Below are 12,869 nucleotides of genomic sequence, written 5' to 3'. Positions count from 1 at the left end.
ATGAACTCATTTTCAATATCTAGGGTAGGGATCACATATACACCTTGATACTGTTTTCTAATTTGCCAACTAAATATTGGTGTAAAACTGAATGAAAACAGTATGTACAGTGAAGGTTGAGGGGAATAAAAGCATTCCCACAAAGCAAGCTGTCACACTTGCCATTTAAAAGAAGCTTCGATGTCAAGGAATGCAATGGTAACTGCAGCTACTGTTCATCAGGTGCTATCAACAGAAATTAGCAGTTATTGCTTCTCTGAGACATTTGCATTTCAGCTTCACAAAGGGATGCGCGGTGTGGTCCTGTTGTAGCTAGTTGTGACAATTTTTTCATTTTTCTTTTTGGGCTGCAAAACTTGATGGTCATGGCATGGGGTCCCGCACACAACTAAGCTTTTTTCAATTCCTGCCCCATCCGGCCACACCCTTCAAGCACACTTCATTTGCTCCTTTTGTTATAAATGTGTGACAATGGACTGTCAGAAATTTGCAGATGGGTGACCCAGAATTCTCCATTTTAAGCTCGCTCTCTCTCTCTCTCTCTCTCCCTTCCTGATCTTTCTTTCTGATCTTTCTCTCCTTGCTGGGCGAGCTATGAGGGTTATAGCATGAGAAGGTGTGTGCTGAGCAAGATGGAGAAGCAGGGCACGTGCATTACTAACTCATGCGTTCAGTTCACTGAGGCCAACGCATTAATTTCTAGCTTTCAGCTAGCAGTTCACTCACTACTCACTACTACTACCTTCGGGAATTAGCTAAGCTGCAGTGAGTTAGTTTTTCATGTGCCCCTCTTCCCCATCATGACCACTGCACCTTGACCTTGTGTACTTTGAAGAGGATTAATCTGGGTGGTTATCATCAAAATAAACAATAGAGAAAGCTCTTATCTCCTTGTTTTGATTCTAAACAGTCACAGCAAGCAGCTAAAATCGACCGGAAAAGAGCCCGATGTTCATCAGGTGAGTTACAACTTATCGGAAATTGCATGCCGTTGCCACTTGATTATTAGTTAAGCCTGTTAGAGAATTTGCTGGTATGCTGTAGCGATCAAAAAGGGAGGTCTTTGATTATCCTGATATAGCGTCAAACTTGTGGTCAGATGTTAGGATAAAGATGAAGAAAAATATCTGCATCCGCATGGAAATTCTGTGAGTTTCTCTGTAATGAAATTTTCAACAATGTCATACAGCCCATAATTGAATAGTAACTGAATGATAGGTCATATATCGGTAACAGAAAGGTACGTTAACTTGTAAGACTGAAATTAATTTCAACTAATCTCCTCCAACTTCAGGTTTTGGGTTTTTTTTTTTTTTTTTTTTTACCTGCCATCCCTTAATTTCTCTTTCACTCCCTTTCGTATCTTTTCATCCTATTCTGCATTGCAAGGTTCTCTTTAATTACCATTTTTCATGTACTTAAAAGAATGGGAACTGTGATTTCATACAGAGATATAACCTACCCAACAGGACCTAAATTGCAGGAGTATAACCTCAAGGAGGGGAGGGCTGATGTCTCTAGCAGCCAGCAAGCTACTTCGCAGTAAAAACTTTTCCTTAGACGATGTTTTGGAACAAGACGTGTGGCACCAAATGCTTTTTAAAATGCTTTATTTTAAACGTTTCTTCCAAAGGCAAGCAAGAAATTGCATCCAACAAACATTTCAGTATTTTATAATAGGCAAACCACTTCAACTTCCAGCTGCAACATTAAAATACTAGTACTTTCTGCTAACTAGTGCTGCTGAACTTGAGCTCACCTACCTTATTAATTTACACCATATACCATATCCTTTTCGCCGTCTCCAGCACATCTGTACATAAGTGTGTGTGTGTATATACATATATATATATGAAACAATGTCTCATATAATCAAGTTATAATACTTCTTCCACAACATCGGGATAAGAGTAGTTTTCCACTTTGCCATGATGCCATCCACCTTCAGGTTGAGACAAAGGATACAAAAGGAATCGCTGAGCAATTAAAACGAGAAATATATGTCAGAAAATTAACACGATAGTGGTGGAGAGTGGTATATTTTTCTGGTGCCATATGATTAATTCTCATTCCATTTGCCAGTAAAAAGAAGAAAGTTAGATAGAGAGAGATAGATGGAGCAAAGACACATGATTTTGTTGAGAAAAGTGTTGGTTTATAATCATGAATAGGCCATTTGGTAGCATGGTACCACCACCCCGGGGACAGTACAAGATAACAACCATATGTCCATTCCCTTCTTTTCTTTGGCCTCTTTTCCTCTTTCCCTTCCATACACGTTGGAGTGACAAGGAAAACCCATGGGCTACACCTTGCGCTCAAATCCAATCCTGATTATTGCTCATTTACCAGGCTGCATAATACTAACAGCAACAGGCGTTCCCTTTGAATTTCCACAATTTGAGGGATAGAGGTTAGGGGGTTTGATTAATTGGTCATTTGAGAGGGTGGCTTCTTCTTATCTTATTAAAAACTAAATGGAATGGAAATTAATGTACCCACTGCTGCTTTGAAATGATAAACCAGTTTGGCTGCGATTCCTGGCCAGGCTGCCAGAAGGATTCGTGTCTGCTTTGGTTTGTCACCTCTTGCCTTGCAAGTTTCGCAACATATTCACCCACAAGTCTTCTCTCTCTCTCTCTCTCTCTCTCTCTCTTCGTTTGGTTCTTAAGTTTTTTCCCAGTCAATATGTTGGTTGGATCTTATTAAAGAGGCCTGTTGTAAAATCCTAAAGTATTAAGCTTTTATTTAGTTCTTCGATTTTGTGCTATTTGGAGGCTGGGTGTTCACATTTTTCCAGCATTCAGAGAGGAATTCTGTTCACACCGACAAAGTTTAGTACAAGCAAGGCCACTGAAAATTGACAACAAGGTTCTTGGGACAGTGCGGTTCCTTTAAAACTAAAAGTGGCTAGATGAAGAAAATGATGCAAGTACCTTCTCAATTTACCATCTCATCCCCACTAAACCTCTAATTGTTCATCTTTGTCCCCACTCTGTGATGTATGACTGAAAATGAGATGCAAAAGTGAAATGAGGAGAGAATTAGAGTACGTTGAGAGAACAAAAACACCATCTTCCCTTTAAGACCACATAAGCTTTGTAAAAAAAAAAAGAAAAAAAAATCAGAACAAAAGCTTACACTGTATGTCTTACTCCAGAATCTAGGTCAAGGATTATGTCAGAAGGCAAACTTACTTATGTTTCTTTTGATCTTGAATGCAAAAGACTAATCCTAGTTAATATGCTGAATGGACTTGGATCGATAATACTATCCACACAGCTCCTGTTTTAAGAGTCTATCTGCAATTAAAACTGATAACCTTGAGGGTTTTGCAATCTCTAATTGACTACAGTAGTACAGAGGGCCATGGTACACTGGATGCCTAATATTACAATTAACTTGTGACATGATTTGTATGGTATGGAAAAAGGAAATTTAGGAAACATGGTGTAAGATCATCGGTTATAGATCCAAAATAAGCACTGGAATTATGCAGCTAAACCCAATGGCTGTGGCCTTATAGCCTGCAGACAAACATGGTGTAAGATCATTGGTTATAGATCCAAAATATGCACTGGAATTATGCAGCTACACCTAATGGCTGTGGCCTTATAGCCTGCAGACAGGTAGAACAAATTGTAAGTTGTTTTGGGATGATTGATCAAACCAGAAACTGCCATTGTGGTCCAACACTTGAGCTAAGAAGAATGTGGAATGCAGGTGCACTGCCAGCATGTGCACTAAAGAAGGGGGCATACAGCGATACTTAGATCATTTTGTTTTGATGCCAATTTATTGCAAACAACAGCTAGGAACAACAAAAAGACAAATAGGGTCTCCAAGAAACTGAATAATTAAAGATTACATGCAGCACTAAAAACTAGCATGTTAATTGCAGGATATATCGGAATGTCCAAATGACTATGCAGTACTAAAATTGACATGCATCTCCATTCTCCATAGCCTAATAATATCAATCTCAAAGCCAACTTGGTAATTTAACTCTTACAAAAATATTACTCAGATAACAGTTAGAAAGAAAGGAAAAAAAAACAAAAGGTACTAGAGTAAATTACATTTATACACAAACAGCTGGTACTTCCGCAAGTCAAGTGTGTAGGTTTACAGAAAAAAAGAAAAGAAAGGAAAATGTTCCATGTGCACAAAAAAAAATAATGCAAAATATAGGTTTATGTCCAGAACTGTATGTTATGTCTACCATGTTTCTACATAAATATATAAGACAACTAACAGCCCGCACAATTACAGAATTTGAAATTATATCCAGCAAAAAGGTACAATGCAAAAGGCCCCTTCTCTAGCTAGTCATTCATTGGGCGCATTTTTCAACCACAAAATTTACTAGGCCATTGGAGTAGCAATTATGCAATGGCTCTTGACTAGTTACTTGAAATAAGAAACTTCAGTCATCCTATATGGGAGACTTAACAATCAGAATTACAAAAATGCAAAAAAAAAATTATTTTGCAGCTTCTCAATCCCATATGGAAGACCCAAGATTGTTAGACCTCCCTCATTACTTGACAAGACTATTCAAAGAGAATTTACTGATTCAATCAAAGTGGTATTGGCAAAATTGATTTTGGATTCAGAGCTAAGGAGAAGTGCTTCCCAGCCCCTAGCCCCAGGAGAAACATTCTTGGCAACCATTTTCCTGAGCAATTCCAGCGCCTCACAAACTAACCCTCTCTGGCACAGACCACAGATTACCTCATCAAATGCCAAACTCTGGTGGCAAAAGCACTTATGCAACACTTCCTCCACCAAACCATGTGCTTCAAGTATTTCACCTTTACTTACCAAACCATCAATTATTACCGTATATGAAACCAAATTCATTTTGATGCCCTTATATTTCATCTCCTTAACAAGCTCCATCGCTCTACTTATCTCACCAACCTTACAAATTGCCTCCAATAACATATTATAAGTGAGCACATTAGGTTTGCAGCGTAACTCCTCCATACAAGCTACCATCTTGATTCCCTCTTCAACTTTATTTTGCTTGCATAGAGCATCTATATAGGCATTGTAAGTATAAACATCTGGAACCAAACCCAACATTAGCAATTCATCAAACAGCTCATCCGCCAACATGTAATCCCCTTCTGCAATAACCCCATTTAAAGCCATAGTGTAAGAAACAATACCCGGCTTGATTCCAACAGATTTCATTTGATTTAGAAAATCCAAAGCATCCAAGCCTCTCCCTTTTTTCACCAAAAACCTAATCAAGCAATTATAGTCACTCATAGCAGGACAAAAACCAAGCTTTCCCAATTCCCTCCAAAGCCCCATAACGTCTTCACCATCCAAATCCGCCTTTGCACAAATTGATGATAGTATAAAGGAGCAAACTTTATCATTAACACCAAGCCCTTCGTCTATCATACGTTGTAGAATATCTATAGCATAACTAACCTTGTTCATTCTACAAAGAGCGCTAACTAATATACGGAGAGTTGATTCTTCAACTCTTATGTTCATAAGCAGACTCTTTAACAGGACCTGAGGGACCAACTTAAGGCTATATTGATTTCTACAAAGAAGTGCGAGTAAAGAATTGAGAGAGTAGGCAGAAGGGACGCACCTGAACTTGGGTATCCTGTAAAAAATATCAACAGCATCTTGGATTCTGTTAGCAATGCCATAGGTTGTGATGAGGTCGGCGAAAATGTACTCGGGTGTTTGAAACTTTTCAACGTGTTCAAGGTGATGAAGCACAGAAGGAATGTGGTTGAAGTGGAGATTTTGGATCAAGGTTTTGATGAGAAAGTGATAAGCTTGAGGTGTTGGGTGGACGTTGTAGAGGCTAAAAGAACGAACGAGAGTGGAGAGGAGGATGGGTGGAGGAAGGTTATCTTGTGCTACTGCTACTAGTTGTTTGAAGGATAGCATGGCTTGTTTTTGGGTGAAAGTTTGGTTCCATTTGGTTTTGTAAGCGAAATGAGGCCATCTTCTATGCTTTCTCAGGAACAAGTTCCGGCATCTCACCATCTCCTAGACCAACATTAGGATTCTTCAACTCATTTTGTAAAACAGAGAAGCCGAGTTTACTATTGCAGAGTTGGTAGAAATTGTTAGGAGCAAAAAGAACAAGAAAACCGATGCGGTTCAGTTGGCTGGCTCTTTCTTTGAGTGTAAGAACAGTCACAACAACAACACAAGCCACGACGAGGCTTTGGGGATGGGCCTGTTTCTCCTTTTGGATATCAATTTCTTTCAAGCTTCGGAAAAGGGCTTTGCACCAAAAGTTATGAACACGATTCACTTTTAAAGCAGGCCTAATAACATGAAGCAACAAAACTAACCCACTTGGTCGTCATTGCAACAATTCAGAGTTTTGAAGGAATAAACCATTTCGTTTTGATGAACAAAGCAATCCAACTGGTTAACTTTAGATGGAAAAATTGACTCATCCGCCACTTTGTCCGGAAATGAAAAATTGCTTTGCCTGTCTGAAAAGCACGTCTTTGCTAAAAGCATGTGGGGGCCACGGCTTGGCATCCTGACACTGCGTTTGTTGCTTAGCAGCAGAGAAAAGAAGAGGCAGAAACAAGGCGCGTGGTGTTAGAGTGCTGCATTAATGCTGAAAATGCCAAAAGAGTGAAAGACAGATTTATGGGTCTTGGTTACTTTTCGTTTTCAGATCATTAGCTAAGTGCCATGTCCTAAATCTTATCCGAAAACAAATGCCAGGTTGTTGTTTCTTAACGTGAGTCATGACATAGACACAGAGAGATAACCATAAAACTAGAAAAGGAAAGGACAAGATTATGTAGTAGCAGTGTACATGATTAAGAGGTCCTTCTGTCACGTTCTGCTCATCGTCACCTCTATTTGTTATTTCTTTATTGTCACTGCTTGTGACATTTTCAACAACAAAAAAAAGGTGCCGAATCCAACCTCACAAGGCATTGGATCTAACCTTTAGAGGCCAAGCCAAATCCGACCACGCAAGCTCCGATTTCAACCTCTGAAAACTAAAATTCGACCTGTCTCGAAGAAGATCAACCTCAAACCTGATTACACAGCGATCATAAATGCATGCACCGGAATGATATCTCATCAAACAAGCACTGCTTTTTCATCTTATTAAAATGAAGGGCATTTTCATCTTGACAATAAAATACCTCATTAAACTTGAAATATATAAGTTAAACTCACTGCAGCAAACAAAGTCCTAACATATGACCTCATTAAACTTGAAATATATAAGTTAAACTCACCGAAGCAAACAAAGTCCTAACATGTGATTGGTTGGTGACTCCCATCGCATCCATTGATTTCATGTTCATTTTTCCATTACCCTTATAAAATTTCTCGAAGCAAAGCCTTTGAGATCAACCGCTTTTCTCTGTTCTTTCTCCTCTAGCCTCAAGGGTCTAGGCCACGCCCCACGGGTCTTCCGTAAAGGAAGAAACTCATTATTAAAAAAAGGAAAAACCCAACCATTTTCCTGAGAAAATTATCTTGGATTCACGTTTTCTCCGAGAAAAATTGATTCTTTTTCGCCATCTTGCTAGAATTCAGCTTCGTTCAGAAAATCTATATATAATCCTACTGTAATTGCTTTTCAATTTGCCATTTTAATCAAGGCATCCTTCTTCTCTGTCTTTCTTGAGTTTTTTTTACCGTTTCTTCATCGATCCTTCTTCTACCAGATTGTTGCTTTTGATCAATGAGTCAATTCTGAGAGACTTTGTAAAGGCAAAGAAATCGAGCGAAAGGAAAAATTCTTCAGCTTATCCTAGCAAAAAAATAAAAATTTGCCATCTTGAATCTTTGGAATCTTAATTTGCAGCTGCTACCTGCAAAGTGTAAATACTAACAAAGTTCCTCTCTTGCTACCAAGTGTGAGATTAAACGATGACGCTTGAGTCGTTGCCTGGAAGTTCCGGATATCTGGATTTGCATCCAGAGAGGAGAATGTCATATTTCGGAAATCCTTACATTCTAGGATTGACTGTCGTTGCTGGGATTGGTGGCTTGCTCTTTGGCTATGACACAGGTATGTATTTTCTTCCATTTATGTTGAATTACTTCAGCCAACTCAGCTGGACTTCTGTCTACTTTACTCTGTCAATGCATTGTTTTTTCTTTTGTTTATATGTATTATGAATTGGACTAAACTCTATGATCTAATCTATGCCTGGGTTGTAGCAGCGTGGTTTTGATTCTGACTGAACTAAGTCGAGTTTCCACCAGCAAGATAAAGAATTCAAGTTCCAGTAAAAGAGTTTTAACTCTGATTGTGGAATTAGATTGAAAAGAATAGAAACATTCTGTGGATTTTAGGGTATATGTCAAGTATTAATTTAACACATAGTACATGACTTATAGTTTATCGAATTTAGTTATTACAGATTCTTTACATGGTTTTCAAATCTCCTTCGGTTGCTTCCTGGGAAATGCTGTCATTTTGAAATGTCAACTGCAGGTGTGATATCAGGGGCCCTCCTGTATATTAAGGATGACTTTGAAGTGGTCAATCACAGTAGTTTCCTACAGGTACTAGATTTGTAAGGCTCTGCAGTTGAAGGTCCATTGCTTCCTCTGCTGCTAAACGTTTCACCTTCTATAGCTCAGAATTTTAGTTAATGTGGAAATTATTTGTTAACTTTGGCTTTGGAATATTCTGATTCATTAAGCTGGCAGGAAACAATTGTCAGCATGGCCTTGGTTGGGGCAATGATTGGAGCTGCATCAGGGGGCTGGATTAATGATGCTTATGGACGCAAGAAAGCTACTCTTCTTGCTGATGTGGTATTTACAGCTGGAGCTATTGTCATGGCTGTTGCACCTGATCCATATATCCTGATAATGGGGCGATTTTTGGTTGGCCTAGGTGTTGGTACAGCATCTGTTACTGCTCCTGTTTACATTGCTGAAGCTTCTCCTTCAGAAATAAGGGGTGGACTAGTGAGCACAAATGTGCTTATGATAACTGGTGGACAGTTTCTTTCCTACCTTGTAAATCTTGCTTTTACACAGGTCAGCAGTTCTTGCCTTACTATGACTATCTAAAATGTTCCTTGTTATCAAAAACTACCTATATTGTTCTGTGCTATGGGGGAAATACAAGGCAGTGCTGACTTTATATAACATATACTATGGTTAAGCAGTTAACTAACGTGTGCTTTAACTTTAATGTATCCACAAATTCAATGATGGTATTTTCACATATCTTTTACTGAATCATTATGACTTGATCGTTTGATACTGTTCTCCATTGGTTTTGACTGCCTACTATATTATAACCTTATCCAAGGTTACACACAGCAACGAGGTAAATTGTTTACTTTGTCAAAATTTTAGTTTGGTTTCTTTTGGATCTAACCACTCCAATCCTTAGATTTACTTTGATGCAGCTTCTAGTACTCCAGCTTTGCCAGCACTTCTGTTTTCTTCACCTTCAGGGAAACCTATTTTGTCTTGAGTCCTGGCAAAGGTCACACTTTTGTTGGTTCTTCGTTAAGTCTCACCATTGGGAATTTATTCCAAAACTTTTTGGTTCTTGAGGTTATTGTAAACAGAATCAACATGGGATAAAATAAGTTCAGCATAAAGCGCAGGGCATAATTTGATTTCAAGAAATAAATTAAATTCCCTAGCTCTGAGGTCATAATTTCTGTACTTATCCAGATGCGGCATGAATTTGTTGCCTATATCTAAACGCTCAATTAAAAAATGTACTCCCTGGATATACTTTGTCCACTATCCTTGCATTGATTGATTTTGAAAAATTAATGCAGCAGCACCTTAAACATAGGATGAATAAGCATATGTATTTTGGTAATTCTTTTACTTGATGAATGGGTATGTGAGTAAATCTGCTTCACACATGAAGTTGGCGAGTTTTGAGGTTGATGAAGGTCTCTGTACAAGATGATTTTTTTTCTTTCTAGGCATTTTGTTGCATCATAGGTCATATATTCTCTCTTAAAATTGTGCTAACCATCCTAGATGTTATTGCTTGACAGGTTCAAGGAACGTGGAGGTGGATGCTCGGTGTTTCTGCCGTGCCAGCAGTCATTCAGTTCGCCCTTATGCTTTGTTTGCCCGAATCTCCTAGATGGCTTTTTATGAAGGTAGGAGCACATACCTTATTTTATTTATGAATTTCCTTATAAATTTCTTTTCATTTTTGACTACTTGTTTCCCCCTCATATTGTTTATGTTGTCTTGATTGTGCAGAATGATGAAGCTCAAGCTATAACTGTGCTTTCTAAAATATATGACCTAGCACGGTTAGAGGATGAAATTGATCACCTATCTGCTTCTTTAGAGGAAGAACGCCAGAAAAAGAATACTGTTAAGTACATGGATGTTTTCAAATCAAAAGAAATGAGACTTGCCTTTCTGGCTGGTGCGGGACTTCAGGTAAGAATTGTAAAACAGAGCACCCTCATCCACCTAAAATCTGGGGTTGTCCTTGTTCTTACTAAGACCATGTCAGATCAGCATAAAGGTTCTCTTTTTCCGTTTTATTTTGTGGTTATTGGAACAAAAACCAGTGACTGCAGCGGTGTTAGGTGTTGCATTTTGGTTTTGAATGTTTGTGGGACAAAGCTTTTGGTTTTTAATTTTTGTCAGAAATCACAATGAAAATTAATAACATTAGTGCTAGTAAACAGGGAAATTGTACTTATTTAGTTTGCCATGCAGTGCAAGATGAGTTACTTGGAACTGTGACTTTGCAGGCACTTCAGCAGTTCACTGGCATCAATACAGTTATGTACTACAGCCCAACAATAGTCCAGATGGCTGGATTTACTTCTAATCAGCTAGCACTTCTTCTATCTCTCATTGTTGCTGCAATGAATGCAGCAGGAACTGTTCTAGGCATTTACCTTATTGATCATGTCGGAAGAAAAAAATTGGCCCTTTCAAGCTTATCAGGTGTAATCATATCGCTTCTCATCCTTTCCGGGGCCTTCTTTGCTCAGTCATCTGGTTCTTCAAGTGGACTTTTTGGATGGGCCGCAGTCCTGGGGTTAGCCCTTTACATTGCATTCTTCTCACCTGGAATGGGACCTGTGCCATGGACCGTCAACTCAGAGATATATCCTGAACAATACCGAGGGATGTGCGGGGGCATGTCTGCTACCGTGAATTGGGTTTCGAACTTGATTGTTGCCCAGACTTTCCTTTCAGTTGCTGAGGCTGCAGGAACTGCCAGTACATTCTTGATTCTTGCTGGCATAGCCGTGCTTGCTGTTGTTTTCGTTATCATGTTTGTGCCTGAGACCCAAGGATTGACATTTGTGGAAGTGGAGCAGATATGGAAGGAGAGGGCTTGGGGCAGCAGTTATAACATTGAGAGCCTTCTTGAGCAGGAAAACCAATCCTAAGTGATCTTGGAACTTGTTTAGCTTAGAGGTGTTGGCATAAAGACACAAGATGGTTTGTTCTAGCGTCTATATATCCAAACAGGCATATGAATTCTTATGCATGAAGATGATATAGGTCATAGGACTCTCCTCTTTCATATTTCAGATTCAGGGTCGGGAGCCCGTGGATGGCCATGAGCTTGTATTTTCTAGCTGTGTATATAATGGTGGGAGATGTACTACGACAGTGTCTAAGGGGTGTGTTTTTTTTAATGACGCCCCTTATCAAAGGCAGATTCCCATCTGTGTACTTGCTTCCTCTTTATCATCAATGAAAATCCTAATTTCCGTTGGAAATTGCAATGCTTGATGCATGGTGTCTACTTAAGCCAATCAAAGCAACAATGCAGATTTAGTCTGATATTCTTAGAACAATTTCTTCCTCCGTCAGGGGTGATCAATCCTCGAGGATGCTTGGAACGACAGCATAAACCTGAGCCTACGTTACCTGAGATCCTGTTCCCATTCAGCAATTGGAGTATGAAGATGGTTCGGACATGAATCATGAGATGAACAATGTGTGAATGTGACCCATCTTGAAAATCAAGGCACCAGGCATTCACATGGACCGACCAAGACAGTCAAATGCCAGCAGCAATCACATTATCAAAATACAATTATCTGTTTGCCCCTGGAACCTGATTACTTATGTTTGGTCAGCAATTTCTCTGGGTCGGATATGAAAGTTATTTAATTGTAATGAAACTCTTTATATATAAATAACATTAATAAGGATGGTAAAAATAAGATAATCGAATTGTTTAATCAGTTCATATGTGATTTCAAAAAGTCTTGAGCTTTGCTTGCTTACTAGCGAATATGAATATATGGTCACGATTAACAGGATTATCACATTAAATTACAAAGGCCTTTCAACACTTTTATATCTCAAGAAAGTCTTAAAAAAGAAGAAAAATCGATTAGTCTATACTAGCATTAGAAAACAATTGAGTCATTGTCCATCTCCGTTTACCAAATCTCCAAACCAATCATCAAAGTCATACCACAAAACAGTTAAACGTATTATGAGTTGAAGCTTGATGTGTCCATGATGGTGAGGTTGTGTAAATCTTGTTTGCTTTTTTTTTTTTTAATATATATAAATGCATTCATCATATTTACTTTCTACTTCTTCTTTCTTTTGTCCCTTTCAGCCAACTGTTAAAAAAGCCAACTTTTAGCATATAGTTTTAGGAAGAAAATTCACTCAAAAATAAAATAATAATTAATATTATATAGTCAATGAGATCCATCAAAACGGCACGAATGAATATAATGTTAGCTAAACGACCAAATCTAATTGCACATCAAACCTTCTATTTTTCTTAACCACTCCTTCATTTCTGCGTTACCAATCACATAAAATGATTGACATGAAAGATGAGATTCTCCAACATTTCATTACATATATACATATATATATATATATATAGCCTCTACACTATTTATTTA

The 12,869-nt window shown here is 38.4% G+C and overlaps 2 protein-coding genes and 1 long non-coding RNA gene across 4 annotated transcripts; 2 read left to right on the top strand and 1 right to left on the bottom strand.

The window, feature by feature from the left end:
* Positions 12-1,707, top strand: LOC108662258. The gene is made up of 2 exons (XR_001928077.1): positions 12-959; positions 1,470-1,707. It is a non-coding gene; the product is annotated as an uncharacterized LOC108662258 (long non-coding RNA).
* LOC18597423 (pentatricopeptide repeat-containing protein At2g38420, mitochondrial) lies at positions 4,177-6,585 on the bottom strand. The gene has a single exon (XM_018121490.1). The coding sequence runs from the start codon at positions 6,019-6,021 to the stop codon at positions 4,558-4,560; it is 1,464 nt and encodes a 487-aa protein (XP_017976979.1). The 5' UTR covers positions 6,022-6,585; the 3' UTR covers positions 4,177-4,557.
* Positions 7,386-11,714, top strand: LOC18597422 (inositol transporter 1). 2 transcript variants are annotated; one of them, XM_007026460.2, is made up of 6 exons: positions 7,386-8,035; positions 8,465-8,535; positions 8,683-9,018; positions 10,008-10,115; positions 10,222-10,407; positions 10,728-11,714. In XM_007026460.2, exons 1-6 carry the CDS (start codon positions 7,894-7,896, stop codon positions 11,376-11,378), a joined length of 1,494 nt encoding a protein of 497 aa, XP_007026522.2. In that variant the 5' UTR covers positions 7,386-7,893; the 3' UTR covers positions 11,379-11,714. The 2 variants fall into 2 exon arrangements, with proteins under 2 accessions (XP_007026522.2, XP_017976978.1); XM_018121489.1 differs by lacking the exon at positions 8,465-8,535 and having other exon boundaries at positions 7,949-8,035.

This window comes from Theobroma cacao, chromosome 5 (assembly GCF_000208745.1).
Source record: "Theobroma cacao cultivar B97-61/B2 chromosome 5, Criollo_cocoa_genome_V2, whole genome shotgun sequence".
NCBI classification, from domain to species: domain Eukaryota; kingdom Viridiplantae; phylum Streptophyta; class Magnoliopsida; order Malvales; family Malvaceae; genus Theobroma; species Theobroma cacao.
Note: the sequence above shows the minus strand (reverse complement) of the source record. Positions and strands in the feature narration are given on the sequence as shown.

What these genes read in the sequence shown, in the direction of transcription:
- LOC18597423 (XM_018121490.1), bottom strand. Translation starts at nt 6,021, where the DNA reads ATGGTGAGATGCCGGAACTTGTTCCTGAGAAAGCATAGAAGATGGCCT.
- LOC18597422 (XM_007026460.2), top strand. Translation starts at nt 7,894, where the DNA reads ATGACGCTTGAGTCGTTGCCTGGAAGTTCCGGATATCTGGATTTGCAT. An exon ending in GCTCTTTGGCTATGACACAG is followed by an intron (nt 8,036 to 8,464) that starts GTATGTATTTTC and finishes TGTCAACTGCAG; the next exon opens with GTGTGATATCAGGGGCCCTC. An exon ending in TGGCTGGTGCGGGACTTCAG is followed by an intron (nt 10,408 to 10,727) that starts GTAAGAATTGTA and finishes GTGACTTTGCAG; the next exon opens with GCACTTCAGCAGTTCACTGG.